Below are 13,916 nucleotides of genomic sequence, written 5' to 3'. Positions count from 1 at the left end.
GGAGTTGCATGTGTACAATTTAGGGAACGAGTGAGCCCTTGCTCACAGAGATAGGCAGGTTGGAAATCCTGAGCACATTCCACTGCCAATTATAGGACAAGCACAGCTGAGTGTGCTCTGGGATTCATAGTTCAGAAACATCCTCCCTCAAAAATCATATTTCTCTTTGTGTAACATGCATGCAGCTGACAGGATATCAAGCCTCGGGTGTTCAGAAGTATATGCTCTGTAACACATCTGGGAATCCAATATACTCTTCACAAATTCCAAATGGCTTTCTATTTGGCTAGAGAGAAGGAACAATTTGCTGCATGTTTCTTACCTTTGAAAGCTGAAGTCTGTTCTGAGAAAGGTGACAGTGATGTTTGTTTGCATCAGTATTTGTTGTAACCCGTGACATGAGAAATGTTTTACTGTTGAATGTGTTTTCAGCCTCCAGTTACAGCACCATGAAACCATCCATGAAGCTGCTACGTATGGCTCAGTAAGGCCATATAGAGAGAGTCCTTTATTAGCAAGGGCAAGACGGACTGAGAGCTTTCACAGTTACAAGGACTTTCAGACTTTTAATATGAACAATAGTATGGTGGACAAGGCTGTCCCTGAGACTGGCAATCTGAGTCCAGTACAAGCTGAAATGAAGAAGGCAGCAGGTGAGAGCACTCCAACAGACAAAAAGGCAACAGTACTGGAAGTAAGAGCTACTAGAATATCATCAGATGCTGGGGCAGAAGGTCAGAAAGTGCCTGAAAGCTCTTCAGAAGTGAAGAAAAGAGGGCCAGATGATGAAAGTGAGAACAAAGTAGAGAATAAAAAGAAAAGTGGATTTGATGGAGGAGGGTTTCTGGGAAGAAAGAAAGTACCTCCTCTGGTGTCTTCACCAATTATTGTGGAAGGAGGACCTGAATCACCTGGTACAGCGTCCCCATCACCCACAAAGACGACCACTTCTCCACGCCACAAGAAAAGTGACTCTGCCTGCCAAGACTATAGCTTGTGAAAATGCTAAGTTGTGTACATTTGTTTTCAAGGGTTCAGATGAAAGTTTAACACTTAACTGGATGTAACTTTTACACTACAGATTTATCATTTTAAAAAGGCTTCATTTGAGTGTGTCTAACTGAAAAACTGTAATAAGTTCACAGTGCATCTCAACAACTTGGGTTTACAGCACAACCAGCAAACATACTCTAAATTGATGTACTTCATTTTCATATTGTATAAAGCCAAACAATACTTGGTACAAAACATTAATGTAAAATCCTGTTTTATGCAGTCCAGCATGCACTACAGTATTTGTCTTAGGAAGAGTTTTATAGGTAACTTTCTAAGTCCCATTACTGGACCTTACCTTTGAAATCCCCAAAATATTAAATGCCTGTCCCCTGCTTACTGGCCATTAAAGTTACCATGAATATTATTTTCAATTCCTTGGAGTCACCCATCTTGCCCTTTCACCTCCTTCAAGATAATATAAAGTAGAAAATTAGCTGGGTGCTAAAAGCTATTTCATCAATTTGAAAAGCTTCTCTTGCTGAAGTTTGCCTTGATTGTAGAGCGACTGTTTGTTTTTTCAGTATTGATAAATTTGACATTTATGTGCTACAATTCTTTTGTTTATGAAACAAATTCAAAAAGTCTTTATGCTTACAGATGTGCTAAAACATTATTTTGCATATCTTGGTCCTAATATTAAAATGCACAGGAATGTTATTACCTGTACTTTCCCCCTCATTTCTCTTTGCAGAGCTTTCAGATACCTGAAATTATAAACTATAACCTCTTGTGGAGGGGGAAAAAAAGCATGCATTTTGCTGCTCATTACTGTATATAACACTAATGTCTAAGAAATGGACTAAATATCTCTTGTTAGAAAACTTACTAGGCTATTCACACATTCCTCTTCTAAGTTTGCTGCTGTACAACAATGCCATAGTGGTGTTATGCTCTTCCAGATCATGAGAGTTTCAGCCCTCAACCAGAAATGCTGGATTCAAGTCCCCCTACATCTTCCTTACAGCAACAGTAGTACTAAACTTCAGTAAAAGTAGGACATGCAGAGTTAAGTCGATACCTCCCATACAACTTTAATGTATTTTTGTAAAGATATACTGCTTTCCCCTAATGTGCAGACTTTAGCTGGAAGTACTAAGTCATTGAGTTTTGCTAGTGTGAGGGTGTTTTTGGTTCTAGTTGCAGTCCTTAATACATACGTCAGTTTCTTTGCAGACAGTTTCCAAGGACCTGAGACTCTGGTGTCTTGCTTGTGGAAGGTGCCTGCTATTTTGTTTGGTTATGCACTAGGACAGACATTTAGGAGCAGTGATTTATAAAGTTTTGGCTATTTTTAAATGCGTCAAGATTTACAGAAATGGAAAAACAAATGAGCTAGAATACCCTTTTCTCCTTCCTCAAATTTTAGCTCTCTTTAAAGAAGAGGCTAAAAATGATTCTTTAGTAGAATGCAGGGTTGTAGCCTTGTTGGTCCCAGAATATTAGAGACACAAGGTGGATATTAGGTGATATCTTTTATTAGACCAACTTCTGTTGCTGAAAGAGACAATCTTTCGAGCTACGCAGCGCTCTTCATAGTAGAGTGTTATAGCATGTGGTTTTGGTTATTACTCTTGCGCTTGATGTCGTTTGCCATAAACTATAGGGGAAAAATTGGATCCTCAGACTGAGGTCAGTGTAGTTCTGTGCTGAAAAATTCAAAGTGGAAAGCCTTGTGTATTAGGTAATGACATCATATCAAATAGGCTCATTTTACAGTTATTTTTGTAAAGTCAGCCTTGCAAGTTCACCCAGTGAGCTGAAAGTTTCAAGCTGTTTTTATTTTTTCTGGCTCAGACTTTCAGTGGGGTTGTACAAATAGGTTTGCAGTATTTGGTGTGGTGATGTGAGAACCAGCTTTATTTTCAATTCTCAGAGTGATGGAGGAAACCCAGATACTTTTCAGATTACAACCCTACTTTGAGACTCCAGCTGCTCAAAGCAGTCAAAGCAGCTACTGCTGCAGGGGGTAAAATAGACACCAGCTGGGGCCAGTGCTCCCAGGTGTGTAGACTTGGGGAAAAACTGGAGGAAGGAGCCATACCCAGACACACTGTCATAAGAGCAGCTAAAGCAGGGACCTTCAGAACTTTCTCTCTCCCCTGTGCTTATTGGCTCTTTGCGCCAATCTTCTTCCCCCTCCCTAACAATTTGCCTTTCACCTCAGATTCACGCCTGCCCTGTCCCCTTCTTTCCAGCTAGCTTATCCCCCCTCCAAAAAAAAAACAAAAAAAACATGGCTGTTTGCAGCCATTATATTGTTCACTCAGTTGTATTGCTTCCCCCATCCTGTGTCTATTTAGATTGTAAGCTTTTCAGGGGTGGGATTATCTACTAGTCTTTTTACACAGGGAGGCCTGATTCTCGGTTGGGTCTTAGGCTTTACTGTAGTAAACATTCTTTCATATTAATAGGGGGAAATTAAATCTACTTCATTCCATGGCATGAATGCACTATAATATTTGTAGAGTTCTACTTAAATATTGAATGCTATGCTATTCCCTTACGTATAGAGTGCTCACACTTTAATCCTTTCATTCCCTTCCACTTATGGAAGCTAACTTTAGACCCACCTTAGAACTGTTCCTCCTAGTGCTGTTGGTCTGTGTATATGACTTCTGTTGCTAGTAGAGTTCATGGTACAGGTCAGCGACTGGCATGCTCAGTGTTCATAGAATCATAGAATATCAGGGTTGGAAGGGACCTCATCCAGTCCAACCCCCTGCTCAAAGCAGGACCAATCCCCATAGTTGCCCCAGATCCCTAAATGGTCCCCTCAAGGATTGAACTCTAAACCCTGGGTTTAGCAGGCCAGTGCTCAAACCACTGAGCTATCCCTCCCCCTCCCCCCCAAGTGTTGCAGTTGTGCAATGATTTTGTTCAGGTCTTAAAGTGCAAACTAAAGATGCTGCTCTTCAGACAGGATCTTTCTTAGGAAAGGAAACATCTGCAAGAATAAACAGGAGGTGCAGCTGAATAAGGGTTTCTTTAGCCAGAGGCAGTGGAAAGTGCTGTTACTTCCAAGTCTCCATTTGTATTTTGTACACTGCAGAATAAGTCTAGCTGTACACTTGGGACATTTCCACATAATGAATAACCAAATTTTTAAAATGGGAGAAAAATTCTTTGGATAAAACCATTGCCACAACATTTACATAATACTAAAAACAAGCCAAGCTTTAACGGTGCTTGCATGTGAAATAAGATGACTGATCAAATTCACACCTGCTTTTTTTTGTGACTCAATCCCTATCAAGTAGCTGATTTTAATGAATTTTGAATTGATCTGTAGGGTAGGAATGTTACATTATGAACGCCAGCATTGATTATCTCCCTTGGCCAGCTTTAAGTTACAAGGCAGACAGTCCTGCACCACAGTCTGTTTTGAACTTTCTGTTGCTAACTAGCCCAGTTTTTAATGTTGTGGATTGTTTAAAAGATGAACTGGAGAAAAGGCAGCACAGTGTCACTACTTTCTTTATTGTAAAATTAATATCAAGCTTGTACATTCAGCCTAATTTTTAAACACACACTTTTTTTGTTCTTTATATTATGTGGTAACAAAAATACTTGTATTAAATTTAGATGTAACCTTTTATTAATCTATATTTTCAGATTAATTTACAGGCACAATAGAATCCTAGTCTTGAAAATAAACCAATTACTACAGTTTGAACTATGCAATGCTTTTTTCCCTACCACAGAAATAATTCAGATACTCTAATCTGTACTGTACACTGTATAAGAAATGGATAGTATTGTATAATTGATTATATTGCAACATGTGTACCATAACAGCCAATACTTGAATTCTGCCTCCCTACTCCTTTTGAGTATTTCCTTACTGTTTAATTTAAATGAGACTATTTGTAGAGTAAGGTATGGGGGGAGGAAAGAACTATCTTGCCCTAAATGTATGTTAAAACAAACACTGGCAATAACTGTTCACATTACAGAAAACAGATTTCCTCTAGGGGCCCTAATGTTCCAGCTCAGCTCATAGGTATTCTGTCTTACGCCCAGCAGTTTGGATAGAAAATAGAAACAATGAGATCTGTCTGTTTAAAACAAAGCTGTAATAGCTCTTTTGTTCTTTCCTGTGAAGCTTACCTTATGGGTGGGTTTTTTACCACTTTGTTTTTGTCACATCCCTTTCCTAATTTGATGATGATTGCATTTCGCTGTTTCTCAAAGCAATTTCCAATTGCAAAATGTAAGGATCATGCCAAATGCATGACAACCAAGATAGTTTTGGCGGAGAGGCTTCATCACAATGCTAAACATTGAAGCAGCTGATTCACCAGAGATTTAATAGTAAATTATTTAAATATGTTAAAGACACGCCTTATTCCTAAGAATTTGTTTTTAGAGCTATGATCATCCTGACTTATTTCTCTAAGACCAACACCAGAGGGCAGGCACTAGAAACTACAATACATGTGAGTAAAATCCAGAACAGCTTTCACTAAATTACATTTTGATACATTTCAAATTTACTCTTGCACAATCTGGTGTGGCAAGGTTCTGAGCACCCTCAGATCTTATTCTGGGAAAGTGAGAGTACTCAGGATGTCACAGGATCACATCTTTTGTGATTTTAAATCAATCTCCTGTCGTACATGATCTAAAGTAGATTGAAATGGACAGAAACATTTTAGGGTTCCTGACTAGATGGGCAATTGCACAAGTTTTCTGTGCTTTTGCATCTGTAGCAATATTTCATAAACAGAATTAACTCTTCCTTCTTTGTTGTCTTAATTAAAGTGAGCAAACTGGGTTGTAATGCTTTTAAGAACAGATCTAAATTTATTCTACATTTTTATATACTTGTTGACCAAAACCCTTTTTTTTCCCCACTGATCATACATTTCCCACCACAGTATAATATAATGAAACATGATTAAAGTTTCAGGATTAGGTATGTGCAGCTGTTAAAAGTGTTTGTGAAACTTCTCTGTATATTATATTGGCTATTTAAGGTCTTGCCAGTACTGTGACACAACGTTGTACGTACAATACATTCTTCTCACCTTCCCCTTTTGAAATATTTCTGTACGATATTTGCAATAAATGTTTAACACTGATCAATATGTAGAGAGCACATTTACAATATATAACTGTATTCTTGGCTGTTGCAGCAGTACTCCTAGAAAATGCATTCATACTGCTAAAGTTCCAGTAGGCACACTTTTTAAAACATAATCCCCAAGCTGTTACATGAGAAATTAATTTCTTCAGGTTAAATTGAACAAAACAAAGATTTTGTGTTCCTTCAGCTGCTTTGGGTTGGCTGTGGTACTTACTCCAAATAGGTGTCACAACTGGGTGTCAGTGAAGGTTGTATGTTCTTTAGTTACTGTACTGAAGCCTTTGATGGCATTCACAAGGTCTTCATCATCCACATACTAGGGGGGTAAAAAAATTAGCCAAATCACTTGCAGGGTTTAAGTACAAATTTAGAGAACTATAAATACTGACCTAGTCATAGAACAACAAAACTAGAAATAACAGATTTGTTGTTCCAAAGAAAATAGACTTGATACACGCACAGTCACAATACTTGACTGCATTATCAAACTGATTCGCACTAAGACCTGGTCTAGACACAGCTTTATACGGTCATAAAATTACATCCCTCACCAAAATAGTTCGTTAATTCCCATAAATATTGGTGAATAACCTGTACTGCTATACGCACCTTTACAGTGGTAGAATTGCAACCACTCTCGGGGATTGTACTGCTTTAATTATATCAGTTTAGAAACTGCATGAGAGCCACATAACCAATAGACTACTGAAACATCTCACTGAATGTCATGTTTTCGCTGTAGTTATGTGCAAAAAGGAATAAAATGTCTGGTGTATACAGTACTGTAACTGTGTAAAATAGTTGGTAACATTTCCAAAAGCACCTTTGTGATTCATGAGCTGAAGTCTCACTTTCAGAAGTGACTTAGCTGCTTCTGAAAATAGGATTTAGGCTAGTCATTAGGACCCAGTACCTCAAAGGTATTTAGGCAAGTAACTCTCATTACCTTTGAGGATCTGGGCCTAGATGCTTTTGGAAATTTTGCCCAGCATCTTGGTAAACATCAGTTACTAAGATAATGCCGAATGTGCATGCATTCATGGAATTGTAAAACTAGAATAAGAACTTACCAAACCACTATCATGACCATGTATAATGGTATCCCACACAGAATCTTCTATTAGGGACTTCTTGTCATAGACATCGATAAGTTGACTGACACTGCGATGTAAAGACCCTTGGGAGGAGGTACGATTCATCTGCCTTTGACTCGGTATCTGTAGAACGGAAGTACTTTGGTTGCTACGATTACTCAAAGGAGAGCCGGGTCCTGGAATTTTTGTATCTGCTAGTCCCTAGGAATATTGGAATAAAAGGGATGTGCTTATGAAAGGTTTACATGAAAAATGTAATAGATTAACATTTCAGCTCAAATAAATCTGTTACAAAGTTTAGTTATTTTCAAGGGCTTTATTTTGCAGTAGAAGCCATAGTAGTAAAGTAACATGGTAGTGGTAGAGGTTTTTAGGCTGATAACAGAACATCGTCATCACTAGCTCCAGCTATTGTTCCCTGTGGAAACAATGGCTTACTGCAATGCGGTTTAACAAGGTGATCTCTTGAAGATCGCTTGTTAAGCATGCAGTTGAAACACGTCATCACAGTAATTGCCATTCCCTTTTAGAACCAGGAAATAGACAACTGATGGAACACTTGCAAGGTTAGGAAGCACGTGGCTTATCTGCCAGGGGACAATACCTGGCAATTTTAGCAACTAGCTTTTGTGAACTTGTGTAAGTATGTGTCTCTAACCGCCATTTGACCTTTCTCGCTCTCTGGTTTTCCAAAAAGTTGTGTAAAACAAATAATATGTTAAATCGACAAGTCGAGCCCCAAATGGGTTTTTTTAACATACTGAAACTCCCACAGTACAGTAACACACAACTATGCACGTTCTTTATTATACCCTTTAAAGTGGCAGCTATACACCACTTTGGATCATCTGTCACAGAATCTTCAACTGCTAACAGCTGTGCGGTAATAAAACATGCACCATGCAAGAAATTCTCAGGCAAAACACTCCAATTAATTCCAGGTTTGATTGCCACAGCACACAGGTTGCATACTCGCTAACTATACCTCAAAATGCATTGTGTAACTTGTTAGAGTAACACGACTTGCGGACTCTGACATCTCGGCAATAGAATCAAACTGAGATTTAAAAGGAAGGAGAGTTGTTAACAGCAATGCTACGTTAGCCCAGGTGCTGTGACAAGTGTTTTATTCTGTGGTCAGATTACACTGTAAATGTAGCTAAAAATAATGGTCAGAGCTATGCTGATTTACATCCAGTTGAGAATCTGGGCCATTGTACTCAACTACAGGACAATGGAATGATTTTTACAATACAAACTCATGGCGGTTGAAAATGAATTTGTTAGTCTCTAAGGCAGGTTTCACTTGTTGTATTTGTACAGGACAGCACAGGATGAAAGTTCCAAATTCAAGTCCATAATTGAGTTTTGTGTAAAGCCTGCACTGTATGCGATGTGACCTTGGAAGTGATGATAAAACAAAAATGAATGCCTCCATCTATAGCCCTTTCCTAGCAGTTCAGACTGAAATGTGTGTGCAGACATAAGCACTGCAAAGTCTTACCTTATCTCTGCTCTGTGAGACTTGTGAAGATGAGATGAGAGGAACTTGTAAAGGAGTTGCCATAGGATGCTGATGGCAGGGATTATCAGTTAAAGAGGTTTTCTGCATTTTTAAAGCATTGTAGGTAGAGAATAGAAATGGGATAAATATACAAGTATGTAGAAGACAAGGAGTTAAACAAAAGGGACGGTATCTTTCATTTTCCCGAAGAGAAATTGGATATGAGGCACATTCTGGGTTTTTTTTTTTTTTTTTTTCCTTCCCCAATTTAAATTTCTGCCAGTTGTTTAGCCAAAAGAGGAGCCACAATTATATTGTTGAAACTGATGGCACAATGTGCACTGTAGCCGCTTGTGGAATTAATACAGATCTGAATGACTTACTTCAAGCTACTGACATGTCTGCTTGTATATTTTAAAAAAAAAAATCTTTTCAAAAAGCTGAGGAAAAAATAGTGGGGAAGAGGTTGTAATGAGAGGAGTGATTTAATGGTCTTTAGAACCCAGGAGTTCCTGGCTCCTCAGTACTTATCTTCTTGATCACAGGACTTTCTGTGTGCTCTTGGGTATGTTACTTTCTGCCTCAGTTTCCATCCTAAAATGGGCATGCATACTACTACTAACCTTCCTCAGTAGGGTGTTTTATATAATTCCTAACTAATGTTCACACGTCCTAAGTAGTATTGGACTCCTTGCTCTAACCCTCAGCGCCAAGAGAGTATTGTGTCATGTGACTCCATGGCAAGTTAGGCGATTTTCGAGTCTCACTTTGTATTTCCAAAGCTAAATTATGATTTTTTTAACAGTTCCTCATTTAGCCTTTTGTAATTGACATTAAGAGTTGCCACAAAAATGTTTCTAAGGCAAGCCGCCCCAGTCTCAAGGGGGTCCTTCTGAAAACAGACACATTTTCCTTTAAGGCACCCACTTGGCCACCTAGCTCAACACCATTCCATGAGGAGCCAGAACACTCACAGGTCCTTAAGGGGCTACATAAAGATCTAAACTGGCAGCTTAATGGGTTGTTAACATAAATAAAGACATGAGAGCAGCATGCTTACTAATCAGTGGTGTTGTGCCTGACAAGCTGAGCAGATGTGGCAGGTGAGGGCTACTGTTCCCTGATGAAGGGCACATTATAGAAGGACAAGATGGCTGGATGAATCCATAGAAATACACCCTTCCTCTTTCCAATCTGACAACCAAGCTCCGGGAAGGCAGAGTCCTTCTCAATTTTTGCTTATATCTTGTGCATGCTAAATGGTGAAGAATGTGTTTAAAGCCCCCAATTCAACTTTTACACAGGAAAATACAATTTCAGTAGGCCCAAGCAGCCCCCAAAGAAAGATGTGAAGCAAAAGAGAGCAGGGGATAGGAATGGGGAAGGAAAAGGCACAAACTCACAGTAATGTGCTTTTTGTTGCTATAATTATCTAGGATTTTATACTGTCATCTATCACCATGGTATCTGAGGAGTCTATATGTGTCAGCAGGGTTTAAAATGCTGTGGTTTTGCATTCACTGAAGTCTGGCAAAACTCCCATTGACATTAATGAGTGCTGGATCAAGCTCATAGTTTGTAGAATTGTTCTGAACAGTCACTTGAAATAATGCATCCGATGAAGTGAACTGCAGCTTACGAACGCTTATGCGCAAATAAATTGGTTACTCTCTAAGGTGCCACAAGTACTCCTTTTCTTTTTGAAATAATGGGAAACTAGTGAGCACTATTCTAATATTTATTCCTTTTTCCTGAGAACTAATTTACATAATGGGGCAACTCCTCAGCTAGTATAAATAAGAGTGACAGACTAACGATTTCCTGAATGAACTTCGCTGAATTAAATTAAACCTTACTGAATTAGTTTTCATTGTATTAAATGCAAATATGTATGGTGAGATTGTATGGCATTTATTTAGCAGGAAGATTAATGCAATCTGGAACGTATGAGGAAGTCCAAAGGTCTTTTTGGAACGATACGTGTGAAGTGGATTTCTTTAGAAAGAGCTTGAGCTAATTCTCCCCCTAGTTCAAACTGGGTTCTCCAGGGTCCAAGAGACAAAGAAAGGTGTTTGGGATAAATAACTTGAGTTTGTTTACACTGACGCAGAGCCTTCTTCCTGATCCAGCAAATGGACAGGACCGCAGCTCCACAGAGGGTCCCAATCTTTAGGGTAAGGGTGGAAGGCTGTCAGAATCCATGTTAGGATTGGGGTGGACTCTGGTAAGCTTGTTAGCATGTGTGTAGGTTCTTTTATTATTTGTTTTCACCTTAGGAATAAAGTAGGCTTGCAGAGGAAGTGATATGCAGTAAGCTAGAACTGTTGACAATGAGTCTCTGAAGAGCGAGCAAACAGGTGTGCTTGGGCAACCTGTCTGTGCTGGGAAATACAAAGAGAACAGTGCAGCCTGGGAATACCTAGTCAGAAGGGGGAGAGAGACTGGTCCCCACCCAGAAAAGCAATGGCCGTGGAGCTAGAAACCAAGAATTGGTGCCTTTGGTGGTCCACTATGGGGAAATACAGGTTTAGTTGCCCTGAACTGTGACTATAAGCATAGCTTGACTGAGTCAGTGGGGCTATATTGATTTACAGCAGCTAAGGATTTGGCCCAGTCAGTGTATTAATACCTGAAGAGTGACCTCCCCAATAATACAATAAAGCTAAAGATGTCCTACCCCTGTGTCATTTAAGGAGTTAAACGTATCTCGGTCTTCCTACCACATTCATCACTGTGGTATCTGACCAAGAAAAAAACCACCCAAGTTCTGTTGCTTATTTGAACGGTAGTCACCACTTACTCCCAATTTACAGCTTGGGTCTTTTTGTAGCTCACAGATACTCTTTCACGTGAAGCAATATGTACCTTTTCCCTCTTACTATATTCAAATGGTAAGTTAATGCCCTTAGACTGCAACATTATCCTTTGTAACATATGTTCCATTGCAATAACTCTCTGTACAATATAAATACACGTTATTGCGCTTTGCATGACATACCATGTGGGTGTCTCCTGGTGAATATACAGTCATTGGCGATGTCCGCTTTTGGAGTGGAACTAAGGGAGGCCTTTCTCTTGCATATGGTTGTTTTTTTATTTTTCTTCGTAGAATCAAGGATAGAAAAATAGCCAAGAGGATCAAACCTAGAACTGCCATTAATATCACAAACCACAGTTCAGTGTAAAATGTTGCATATTTAGTCTCTGCTTCATCCTTTTCTCCAGGAGTTGTTAATATAGGACCTGTATAATCCAGGAAGGTAAAAGGGAAACATTATTTTAGAAAGCAGTTTAGTGATAGATCGTCCCCTTATTTGATAATAAATTAGAAAGAAGTTTGAAGCAGTTTGTCACAGTGTGCTTATTTGCACTTATGTTCAAGGTGGTGTAATGGTTCAATATGCTAGTGGGCTGTAATAAAAAGCTTACTGCACTCAAGAGACCATGCTTAAAGTTCTGGCATTGCTGCCTGGGTTGGAAATCACCACTGCACTGGCATCTCCTAGGAAAGAGGAGGGGGGGGGGGATTTGAAAAAGGTTGATCAAAGTAACCTTGAACAGTTGAAACAATGATGGGTAATTTCAGAGAGGTGCAGACAGGATGTTTTCTGCAGCACTATAGCCCAGCACAAGAAGCAGTTGCTACTGTGGACACTGCAGCACACATTATAAAACAATAAAGCCAAAAAATCAGGATGAACGAAGAGAGGCCAAATAAAATCAAAAGCTTAGGACAAGGCCATGAAAAAGATACACAAAGTGTTCCACTGTTCCTTCCAATACATGGTGCACATCACTGCACAGCTTAGAAAAATCACTTGCATGGTGGGCAGGGGGAGGAAACGCCTTGTAGCAACAGTAGCTTTGCAGGATATGCAGCAATGCATCCAAAGAGGGCTGAGGGTGCTAGAGCCCCAGAAACAAGAACAGAGGAGAGGTGACGCCTTTGCCACAAAGCCACTTCTAGGTTATAAAAAACCAAATACATGAAGTTTATTTACCAGCCCTCAACACAAAGGACATCTGGCCAAGAAAATGAAATCAGGTGTCAATGTTGTGTCTAACAAAACAAAATATTTTTGGCTCTGAAGTCCTATTTCAGCTTTGGTTCAAAGACACCTAAGGGGTTTTCACAGTGTGATTATCCCTATTCCCCATTTCTGGTTCAGGAAGCAAGGGTTTAATGCAGGACGCTGACAATATCCTCCACTCTTCTAGTAGATTAAAAAGTAATCCACTGCTCCGCCACACCTGCATATTGAGACTGGCCCACACTGATGGCTTAATACGAACTTGGATGTGGCTCACACAGAAAACTAATATCAGCACTTGCAGAAAGGAATCTCCGATACAGGCCAGCAATGGGCCCCCATGGCAATTTGTAATTGTTTACATCTGCCAGGGCTCTGCTTCCAGGAAGTTCCATTGTTTCTCCTTAGAAACTGGTGTGGTGATTTACCTTAATCTGATCTGTCTCGTGGATATGTCTGAGATATAACTAGTGGTCAAAAAAGAAAACAAGATGTTTGGCTGCATAAGGAAAGGGATGAAGTATAATGCCTTTATATAAATCCATACTACAGCCTCAGCTGGAGTGATGTGTGCAGTACTAGGATCTTGCACCATTAGAGGGGGTTCAGAGAAGGGTGATAAGAGTGATTAGGTACATGTAAAAACTCTTACAGAAAGAAAGGCTGAAAAGATAGGGATTGTTTACCTTACAAAGGAGATGAATACGAGGGGACATGATACAAGTATATAAAATAATGAATGGTCTAGAGAAGGAAAATGGGGAGCTACTGTTCTCCCTGACGCACAACACAAGAACAAGGGGACAGCCAATGAAATTCAGCAGTGGGAAATTCCAAACTGATAAAAGGAAATACTTTTCACCTGATGCACAATTAGTCCGTGGAACCTACTGACTCAGGATGTTGTTGAGGCTAAGAACATAAGGGAGTGGACATTTATATGGATATCAAGAACATATAGAGTTATTATGCTTAAGGTTTTTAAAGGAATATTAAAACTTTGTATTTCAGGTTTTAAGCCAATCTCTGTCAGAGATCAGGATAAGACCTAACATTGGCGGGGGGGAGGCACAGCTTACTCCACATCTGTCTACTGTGGGGTTCTTATATCTTCCTCTGTTGTTGGCCACCGCTGGAGACAGGAC

At 39.5% G+C, this 13,916-nt stretch overlaps 2 protein-coding genes across 4 annotated transcripts in view; one reads left to right on the top strand and one right to left on the bottom strand.

The window, feature by feature from the left end:
• Positions 1 to 7,793, top strand: part of KCTD3 (potassium channel tetramerization domain containing 3) — a 67,630-nt gene extending 59,837 nt beyond the window's left edge. For 2 of the 3 annotated variants that reach the window (XM_074949258.1, XM_074949257.1), the window contains exon 18: positions 433 to 7,793. In XM_074949258.1, the coding sequence (XP_074805359.1) occupies positions 433 to 1,000 (568 nt within the window). In that variant the 3' untranslated portion in view covers positions 1,001 to 7,793. The remainder of the gene's footprint in view (positions 1 to 432) is intronic. The other variant, XM_074949259.1, reaches the window with a different exon arrangement.
• Positions 4,525 to 13,916, bottom strand: part of USH2A (usherin) — a 562,110-nt gene continuing 552,718 nt past the window's right edge. The window contains exons 70-72 of the mRNA XM_074949260.1: positions 11,739 to 11,983; positions 7,213 to 7,437; positions 4,525 to 6,458 (exon numbers count right to left, since the gene is read on the bottom strand). Of these exons, the coding sequence (XP_074805361.1) occupies positions 6,369 to 6,458; positions 7,213 to 7,437; positions 11,739 to 11,983 (560 nt within the window). The 3' untranslated portion in view covers positions 4,525 to 6,368. The remainder of the gene's footprint in view (positions 6,459 to 7,212; positions 7,438 to 11,738; positions 11,984 to 13,916) is intronic.

This window comes from Natator depressus, chromosome 3 (assembly GCF_965152275.1).
Source record: "Natator depressus isolate rNatDep1 chromosome 3, rNatDep2.hap1, whole genome shotgun sequence".
Classification (NCBI taxonomy): Eukaryota; Metazoa; Chordata; order Testudines; family Cheloniidae; genus Natator; species Natator depressus.
The sequence above is the reverse complement of the archived record's forward strand: the minus strand, read 5'-3'. Positions and strand labels throughout refer to the sequence as shown.